At 30.7% G+C, this 11154-nt stretch overlaps 1 protein-coding gene across 1 annotated transcript in view; it reads left to right on the top strand.

Moving 5' to 3' along the window:
* Window positions 1-224: 224 nt before the first annotated feature.
* Window positions 225-11154, top strand: part of LOC148299842 (uncharacterized) — a 23146-nt gene continuing 12216 nt past the window's right edge. The window contains exon 1 of the mRNA XM_088275613.1: window positions 225-383. Coding sequence (XP_088131739.1) covers window positions 278-383 — 106 coding nt within the window. The 5' untranslated portion in view covers window positions 225-277. The remainder of the gene's footprint in view (window positions 384-11154) is intronic.

Here is an 11154-nt window from a genome sequence, read left to right as displayed (position 1 = left end):
CGAACCACCAATCGGCCTGGTGCCGTCAACGCGAACTGATTTTCAAATTAAAAAAAAGAAAATTTAAAATTTATCTATGTTTTATACATATTCCAAAATCGATCGTTCGAAAAAAATCGATAAAAATAACTAGGTACCTACCGGCCTGATTTTTTGGGCTGCTGCGTTTAGCTTTCAATCATTATGGAGTATTCATAGAGGCGACGTATTTGGTTGAGGACATTTTGAAGTACTGTATACTTATTTTGAAAACTGTTGTTTTATTCAAAGTACTGTGATGGGGTGTGCAAGTAGCGCCCCCTTAATGGGAGAGGGCGGAGCGCTAGGCGAAATAAAGAGCGCAGCTGGAGACCTCGTGGAGAGCGGAGAGCACGCGTTACATGGCAAGTATCTTTTATGTATTAAGTACATAATTAAAAAGTAAGAAAATAGTCTTGTGTAAATAAATGTAAAAACATCTAAAATACAGTATATCTCCGGGTTACGAACTCAATTCGTTCCGTAAGACTTTTCTTTATTCGAAACCATAATTCCAATAAGAAAAACATGTGTTGTAATATTTATAAATCCATTCTGGACCTCCAGAATATAGCTCTTTGTAATAATACTTATAAGTACCATCCTTCAGCATGGTACCGAAACGCTCTAACTATTACACTACGGAGGCGGAGGATTCGATTCCCTGAGTGTCAAAATAAATACAAGTATTTATTCATTCTTTAATATATTATATATTTAATACTATTATGGACTGGTACATGAAGCACAGAACTGATCACATTGAATTTATTTGATTAACGATCAAGATAACACTGTGTTGATGTTATTGAGTGCCATATGCACCATTGGGTAACGATTAGGATCAAAGAAAAAAGTATAATATAATAATACTTCAAGACTAGAATCCTATATAATAAAAATGAACTACTTACAAATATAATATTTAAAAAAAAAAACTAAAAACATTTATTTCGACTATAGCCGATAGTAAAAATGTTTTTGAACCGATAAAACCTGAACGCGCACGCATAATCCTTCGTTCGAATCCCAAAACGTTCGTTACCGGAGGTGTTTGTAACCCGAGGTTCTACTGTAATTTACAAAATAATACTAATAATGATTTGTCTTCTTATTCTAAACCTCATTCACACCCAATGGTGTTTAAGGCACTGCATCTCATATACGCAATGTTATCTTGATCGTTGATTACATAAAGGCAAAATAATCAGTCTCGCACTTCAGATATCACTCTATGGCGATATTGAATAAATTTTGAACATAACGAACTAAAACGCTTTTTTTTTATTTTCATTTTATCAAATATATTCTTATTTTATCATAAATCTAGACATAATTTGAAAACGTAAAATTTGTATAACTAATTGTAAGATTTTTTCTGCAATTTCTTGTAAGGAACGTTACAAGGAACGTTCCAAGGTACACAATTTAATTTAAGACCGCGACCGAAAAACCAACCCTATCACTAAAAGAATATTTTTAATGTGTTTTTAAATTAATGCTTTAAATTAAATATATGTAAATCAAATTTCGGATTTGTGAAAAATGATTACACACCCAAAGTATTGATTTAAATAACTAACAAATATTAAATATAAGTTTAATGAAAATTGAAAATGATAATTTCAAGCGTCTCCTAGTACTTATGGGAAGAATTCGACACTCATTTTATTAACTCAATAATTAAAAAAAGAGAATTATTTGTGTTTTTATCATTTACACAATTTGAATTTCATACTATTTCTGTGAGCCTAAGCGGCTCATTATTAGAAATAGGTATCAAATTGTGGTAGAGTGGGTTCGAACCGAGAAACTCTGACTTAAGAGTCCGCGACACTAACCACGGGACCACAAACCGAACATCATAGATGGTGCCATGAACTAGCATGCGAAAGGTGTCATTGAAGCAAAAATATAACTTCCGAAATTTGAGTATTGTAGTTGTATATCATGGATAGAGTGGTAAATGTTACACGGATATAAATTATCACTTAAACCAGCCTATGACGGATCGTAAGCCCAGTTAATACCCAGGCTTCCATTTTCTTCTTAATATTTGTTGATGTATCAATAAAACAGATTTTATTACCTCCTGACTATTTTATTATTATTATTTTTAATAAGAATATTTCATAAGAATATTTTTCATAATGAAAAAAAGTATATTCAAGTTTTCGACACTAACTATGCAGAGTAAAGTTCCAAGATATGTATTTTCATATTAAATGCCCTTACATACGCGAGTACTCAATTCGTTTACTTTGCGATGAGCTCTGATAAAAATTTAATTCTATAGATTTTAAAACGTCCAAGAGAAAAAGGAGGTCATCGTTTATCGCTTAGATAGCAAAGAGCCCCTTTAAAAATGGAATACCTCCCTTTTCCGTGAGCCCTTCGTATAAAATCTACCGATGTAAAACGAATCAAACACGCATGGCGATAAAACGATGGATAAATCTGTTTCCTGATACAAATCTAAACATATGTAAACTTAATTATCAGTCTCTAAAGGCAACTAGGTACACGAACAATAATATACGGGTTTTTTTTAGATGTATACAAGTTCAAATTTACCGCAATAAATTAATGGTGGCATGTTGCGCCATCTTGCTGAAACCACAGCTCTGTCACATCAATGCCATTCAACTGAGGTACGAAAAAGTCAGTAATCATGGCGCTCTCTATTGACCGTAACATTCTGGCCAGCATCGGCTTAAAAAAACATGGGGCAATAATTCCACCTACCATAAAGCACACCAAACAGTGACTTTTAATGGATACAAGGGCGTCTCGACAAAGGTTTTTGGGTTTTCTGCACTCCAAATTCGGCAATTCTGCTTATTGACATAGCCAATTAACCAAAGTGCCTCATCGGTGAACTAAATTTTGCGTAGAAAAAGCGGATCAAGCTAAATATTGTTTTCGGCCCATTCACGAACCTATGACGCGCATAATTGTCCTTCAGTCTATTCATGGTAAAATGGTGAAAAGTACTGACCACAAATCAACTGTCAACTGTCTAATTGACAGGCTATAGAAGCAATGTTGCTAGTTTAAAATCCAAACCTCAAAAAGAAACTCCCTATATATAATATTCTTTTTATAGTGTCGATTAAGTTCAGTGTATCAAAGGTTTTACATGTTTTATTTTCTCTCAAATGTAATATTTGTTAGTCCCAAAGCGGGTACCTATATTCAAAATATTGGACGATATATTTAGATTCATAATTTTGATCTGATAATGTTTGAAGTTGCCAATTTTCCTAGAAATTTCACCCAAGCATTTCACTTGCTTTATTTAGATTGAGTTGAATATCAATGACCCTAACTTTGATATTGATATGGCATTTATATCTATAAACCTTTGGTGGTCTATGTGTAGTATACCATTATGGCGTAAAACATACATAAAATGATAAACTGATTCTATTATTTGATCATATTATATGTATTATTTGAAATTTCTTTACAGCTCATCTAAACGTTTCATTTAAAGTTTTATAATTATCAATTACATAACAAAAATTTCGGATAAATTCAGTGAATAAAAAAAAATCAGTTTGTCAAATTAGAAGTACCTAAAATTGAAATGATATCAGGTTCTTTCTTAAAAAAACAATGTTGAATTAATTTGGATATGAATCTCCTATTCAGAGAAAGCTATATACTTTAAGCTTTATATTAAAAAAAAAAAAACAATTGATTGCAACACCTTTGTCAAAATGTATATACTTATGTTTTATAATTAAAATGTTACTTTGTTTTAAAATCAAAATAAATATTTTATTATAACTGAATTAAAATGTCTACCGGTTTCGAAGCTAACCACTTCTTTATCAAGACTGAATAATAAAATATTAACAGTGATTTTTAAACAAAGTTACATTTTAATTAAAAATGTAAAATAACAAATTTAGTACCTCAAATAAAAATTATATGTAAATATGTTGAAACAGCACCGGGATAATATTTTTTTAAACATATTGAAAATAATTAGAATTCTCAAAATACAGATAGAAATGAAACTTATTTTACAGGTCGATTAAGTATTTTTGTAGAGCTTTTGTATATGTAAGCCTTTGTTCACTAACGCTTAATGTAACCAATTAAAAAATTTCCCTCCCGCACGAATATAACAAATCTGATTTATTTTAGTTAAGTTAAAAGAGGTTCATTGAAAGCAAAAGTCATTCGCTTACTTAGAAAAAAAAACTACACGCAAACTGTTTTTACGAACAATGACGTAATAAATTCGCCGTTTTTTGTAATTGTAAATTTATCGCTGAATAATCGTATTGTAATTTCATGAAATTATTATTCAATTATTTATTATTAGCATTTCTTTGTTAAAATATTTTTTTTAAAGTTTATGAATCATTATCAACATTATGGAGCGATGTTACCAGGCGAATTAAATGGAAAAAAGGTTCCAAAATTAATTTGTATTCGGCTCCTGATTTTCATTAAAAGTACATAAATAAAAACACGATTTTAAACCTGTTCAAATCATGGTATACAAACTGCATGTTTTGGTAAAACCTAAACTGACCATTTATTTTTGTCCTCAAAACGGGACATCTATGTTTTAACCAATTTTAACGTAATAATATGTATATTTAAAAAATACGTATTTTTCATAGTTTTCATGTATTAATATAAAAAAGGAATGTTTATAAAGAAAATAAGAGGAATAAATATTATGAATATTTAAAAACAATTATGTTCTTTTATATTTTTCTGATAAACAAAATTATCTTAAGTATAAGTGGGTTTGCGGTCTTTATACAAATTAGTTATGCACATGCCTCACCATATGCTGCTGTAGCCATATGCACCGAAAGCTAGGATTTGTACAGCAAAGTTATATGAAACGGCTATACTTCACTATACTTCAAATAAAATATCTGGTAAAATTATAAGCTTCATAAAAAAAAACTGTGTAAATTTTATTAATCATGTTTTTCGGCGTTTCCTAGTATATTAAATAATTCAAGAAGGATCTCGCATGCATTTAAAAATAAAAGAGTCTCTGTTAAATGTTTATTAGCTCACTTAAATCAACCATAGTTGCCACACAAGCTCACACAAGAAGCGACGCCGACGTGTGAATTATATGATATACATATGTGTATGAGCTCCAACATTTTGAGTAGTGTTGTTGTCAATCATGCGTAGAATGTTGAATGTTACACGTGCATAAAGTGATCACTTAAGGCCTAGTATTCGTTAAGTCGCAACTTAATTTTCTCTTAATCCAGTAACATTTTACGTAATTGATTTTGTTCTGAAAACACCGCTTTTGCATTGAAAAAATAAGTTTTTCTTTGAAATTATTATACGGTTTTGGATCTACATGTATCATAAAAAAAATAATAAAAAAAAACAAAAAACAGCCCATTTACATTATTTAAAAAATCGGGGTAAACAGACATGACCTCTCTGGTGCTCTCCGGAGGAATGAATTCTGTGTTTGCGAATATCCGTTTAAATCAGACCATATTCTTCTTCATCTTGTTGAGATGTCAAAAAACAAAATATGTAAGGGACGTTTAGTTTGAGCTAAGTCTAGCCTAGGTAAATACGAGTAGTATTTACATTTCAGAAATTTTAGTATAAAATCGAATACTGAATGCAGAAACAGTTATCGATGACAAACTTTCATGTTGACATTCGTCTACTGCGGGCGTATGGTATAATAGATCATAATATTAGTGAATATGTATCCGATATTATAATAATTCAGCTAGCTTTTACTGCGATCGTTATTCGAGTACCCTGAGTAAGAGATAACAATAATTATTTATCGGGGAATTAATTAAAAAACAAACAATTGGCGAATAAATAAGCAGGGTGATAAAAATCGATTAACCATCACGCCGTTCGCCCGTGGGGTAGGCAGGAAAATAACGCCACACCAACCTGTCTTTGCAAACAATCTTCGCCTCAAATACATTCATACATCTCCTCATACTATAATACATACCCGCCAATTATTCCGACTCCTGACCCGACCACTTTCAAGTATTTGATGTACTCGATCATGCCACGTTTTCCTCGGTCTTCCTCTGCTTCCATTTCCAAACATATTCGCCTCATAAATTTGTTTTACTTAGTTCTCTTCACTCATTAGATTCACATACAAAACCATATCAACACACATAAATTAATTTAATCGATAATGCTTATTTCAGCCTTGCATTTTTTTATTGAAATAATAATCTATTCGATAGATGTTCGAACATATTAAACAACGGGTAAATACGGGTAAATTACATTTATACATTTTTCCAATACTCATTGTACATGGGCTTTCAAATACTCTCAAGTATTTGAAATACTTGAACCAATGAACATATTTTATCTACGTTTAGTTAAATACAAATATTTTAAACAGTTTCGATAGATCGCTACACTAAACAACGATAAAACCCACGGAATATATCGATATTGTAAAGGCAAAAGGGTATATCTGTCTCAGACCAAATTTTACAGGAGAGCAAAAACAAACTTTTGAAATTAAATTACTCATTTGTTTTATGTATTTTTAAATGTACATTTCTTAATGAAATTAAATAAGTATTGCAACTACAGCTACATCATATCAGAATACACTATTTTAGACATTTTGTGGAACAAACTTAGAAAATGAAAATTTTGCCATTTCACCCCTTTGCCATTTCACTACCGATATATTGTAGTTTAGAAATCGTTAGAAATCACATTCATTTTTGACATCTCTACATGGATGAAGAATAATATGGATGTGTGGGTATTAACAGTTTGTCATAGACTGGTTTAGTGATCACTTTACATGCAACTATTACCATGATTGACAACCAGACTACTCAAATTTTTGGAAGTTCCATCTACATTGATATCTACATTATTTAGATTTTCAAAACTCTAACATATTAGTGTATCATCACTCTCATGATACTGTACATGTAAACTCATAAGAGCAATATGTTGTTGGTTTGAGAAAGCTTTTATTTAGCAGAGACCCTTTTATTTGGATGTATGCTAGATCCTAACCGGATTATTTTACATACTGGAAAACATGATTTAAATTTTTTTATGCAGCTGTAATTTGATTCATTCATTTTTCATTCAAACCCTTATCCGCACCCCAATGGTGCATAGGGCACTGCATCATATAAACGCAGTGTTATCTTGATCGTTAGTTAACACATGAAGGAAAGGTGATCAGCCCTCCGCTTCCGGTACCAGTCCAAGGTAATATTGATTAAATAAAAGAGTTTTTTTTTAATTTTTTTTTTATTTTTTTTATTATTAGATTAAAACCAATATTTTTAGCTTTTCCACTTTTTTATTTGACCAGCGACCGGGTTTCGTCGTTACCGACATCATCAGACTGGTGAGAGGCTTTACAAATTTGTATGTTATATATAAAAGAAGGCAGGTGTTGATAACCATGATTTGATATAATTTTATGAGAAATTAATTTAATTTTAGTGAATTTAAGTATTGTATGATATTTTAAATATTTTTTTTATAAAGGTTTTTTGTATTGAAAGCACGATTTTATATAAAGTTAAAATAGATTTGTATTTTTTGTAAATGAATTTAAATTATGTAACGAGGTATCAGGAAATGCTGGTTGACGGCTCCTTCCACTAAGCTGTGGTTGTCCGGGGGGAGTCCGAAGTTCTCTGAAATGTAAATTTCCCGGCAGTCATTTCTTATCGACAAGACATTAAGGCATCTATTGTTTCTTTTCTAATGGGTAAAGTAAGGGAGAATGAATGTGTGTTACTTGATCATTTAATATGTCTTTATTATGACAATTTTTTAATCTATTTATTTCCAAAATTTCGAGCCTATCTAATTTTTTACCTTTACTACATTTGTGTAAGATTTTTACATTAAAATTTTTATCGAAATCATGATTTGACTCTATCAAGTGGTTTGCAAAAGTGGAGTTTTCTTTTTTATTTCTCCAACTTTGGAGAAATAAAAAAGAAAACTCCACTTTTGCAAACCACTTGATAGAGTCAAATCATGATTTCGATAAAAATTTTAATGTAAAAATCTTACACAAATGTAGTAAAGGTAAAAAATTAGATAGGCTCGAAATTTTGGAAATAAATAGATTAAAAAATTGTCATAATAAAGACATATTAAATGATCAAGTAACACACATTCATTCTCCCTTACTTTACCCATTAGAAAAGAAACAATAGATGCCTTAATGTCTTGTCGATAAGAAATGACTGCCGGGAAATTTACATTTCAGAGAACTTCGGACTCCCCCCGGACAACCACAGCTTAGTGGAAGGAGCCGTCAACCAGCATTTCCTGATACCTCGTTACATAATTTAAATTCATTTACAAAAAATACAAATCTATTTTAACTTTATATAAAATCGTGCTTTCAATACAAAAAACCTTTATAAAAAAATATTTAAAATATCATACAATACTTAAATTCACTAAAATTAAATTAATTTCTCATAAAATTATATCAAATCATGGTTATCAACACCTGCCTTCTTTTATATATAACATACAAATTTGTAAAGCCTCTCACCAGTCTGATGATGTCGGTAACGACGAAACCCGGTCGCTGGTCAAATAAAAAAGTGGAAAAGCTAAAAATATTGGTTTTAATCTAATAATAAATTAAAAATGCAATTCCATCACGAAGTGTCAGTGGATAATATAAATCTATTAAATATAAGAGTGAAAAAAACAATTATATTTATTTGACCCCCTTGGGAATCGAACCCGGGACCTCCAGAACCGTAGCCGAGCGCGCTGACCATTACACTACGGAGGCGGATTATTTTATTCTAACTTAACATGTTATGAGCAAACCACAATCATTTAATCTAACTGCCACACGAAGGTTCTTTTTTTTAACAAGTTATGTAAAATCACAATGCGTAAACCGCAGCCGTAAAGCCTTAACCATATATATTATATAATATCCTCAACCTTCGGTCATTAGTTCTGGTCGAAGGTAAGACTTGTCTGACAGCCCCAGTCGATCGATCAGAACAATCGTTTAACGTTATGCAGGAACATTTATAATAGTGCTTCCATAATTCATACAAACTGACCCGGCATGAAATTGCTTGACTTTAGAAATTTATTTGAAGGTTATATATTTTTACCACTTTAAATTTCAGCAATAAGATTTTTGACATGTGTGCGTGTTCGTTCTTTTCCTTTAACAATAAATATTTTCTTGTTTTCTTTACTTATGGATATTTTATAATCAGGGATTAATAATGGTGATATAAGGAAAGAATACAAGGCTGCGATACGCTATATCGATAAAATTAGGGGCGGAGTAAGATCAAAGAAAACTTAGCATGATCAAGAATTTCAAATTCTTGAAAATGGTCAAGTCAGGAGTCGGAAAAATCGGCGGGTATGTCTGTGGATATGCATGAATGTGGAAAATGTCAAAATTGTTTGAAAAGACAGAGCAGTGCGGGGTTCTATTATCTCTGCCTACCGTAATTGTAATTGGCGTAATTGTTACATAAAAAGTTAAAAAATTGATTTGAAATTTTTAGTTAAAGTAAAAATATATTTCAAAATTATGGTTAAATAAGCACATAAAAGTGGTAGGTTATTTAAATGGTTAAACCATGCACAAATACAATAAATTAAAGAAAAATTAATCATCTTTCCACTTTGTTTACTCCTTTGAAAAAGAACAATCGACACCCTCAAACTATGAAGTCATTTAAAGTAGGATAAAAAATACACTATTGGGCTTTTTTATGTCAATATTGAAAATGGAGTTGCCAATTAACGCGTTATTATAATAATAGACAAAGAAAGCTTTCCTTGTAAATTACCATATCGCTCACTCCATTCAACAACGTCATAAATAAAAAAACTTGATTTTTCAGGAGATCGTTTTTAAAGTTTAAAAATATGATACAATGTATTAAAAATAAATATCAAGCAACGTTTTGAACTTATTACTGTGCAACAGATCTTTTTAGGTAAAACCTGAAGGTTTTTTCTCCATTTGAAAAATATTTAGTTTATTTAAAACAATAATTAAAAAATACCTTTTCTTCAAAATGCAAAAACGACACTTTCTGCCCTGTAGCAAGTAAATATTAAGTTAAAAATATTCCGCTTTTGCTAGGATATACTACATTTTCTGGGCATTCCGAAAACATGCAAAACTGAAAATTGATGATTTTTGATATGTGACGTTCTTGAAAGGAGCTTACTGTTGCTTGATAATAATAGTCTATTCCTTTTAACAAAGAATATTGCCAGCATTATGCTAATGATTTATCTTGAAAGAGAAAAGCAATTAGAAGATCCTAAAAGTTTCCTCATTGCACACAATTTTACCAACCGAATGCAATGCAGATTGCCATAAAACAGGCGTATTCAAAGAAACTCCACTGAAAAAAAACAGTTAATAACACATACTATCAAAAAAATATAAAATCCTAAGAGTTTATTGATTGTCTCTATTGTATCTCATATTTATTCTTATTCTTTCCTTTCTTCTTTCTTTTTAGATCCAAAAATGTGTAGAGCAGGACTGATATTGTATTACAATACATATATTGTTTTATTATTATATTAGCCATTTTATACAAGTCTTTAAATAATCAAAGAACTAGTCTATACCGCATCTTAGGTGCAGACAGGGGCGAAAAGAAAGACAACATCCTAAAGTTTAGGGTATTATCAGAGGTATAGCCAGAGGTTAAGAGTCTCTGACTAGAAATCCACAACACTTCCACGGAAAAATAATTCAAATCATTATAAAGTATTATATTTTATAATAAATCTTTGAAAATGACGCGGAAGGCATCGAAAAACGTGTCCCAGTAGATTTTAAGGAATAGTGGTATTACCAAGTAAAACTAAAAACTTTAATTAATATTTTTAATACCTTTACCACAAAGTGACTGTCGAATCAATTAATAAAAAATAATAAAAAATTGCCAGTTTTATTCTCTATTCACCATAAATATCGTTCATACACATGTTTTACTTTATTTTGAACACTCCATTAGTATAAATGCTTTGAAATTTTGCTGCATACCGTAAATTACTTATGCTGCTAAAGTGTTGGAAATAAGTGCACGAATGAGGAATCCTTCTTTGTGAATTTTCCTTATCAGTAAGGTG

This window comes from Brachycentrus maculatus, unplaced genomic scaffold (genome assembly GCF_059751285.1).
Source record: "Brachycentrus maculatus isolate JH-2025_06_01 unplaced genomic scaffold, ASM5975128v1 h1tg000918l, whole genome shotgun sequence".
In the NCBI taxonomy this organism is placed as follows: Eukaryota; Metazoa; Arthropoda; class Insecta; order Trichoptera; family Brachycentridae; genus Brachycentrus; species Brachycentrus maculatus.
The sequence above is the reverse complement of the archived record's forward strand: the minus strand, read 5'-3'. Positions and strand labels throughout refer to the sequence as shown.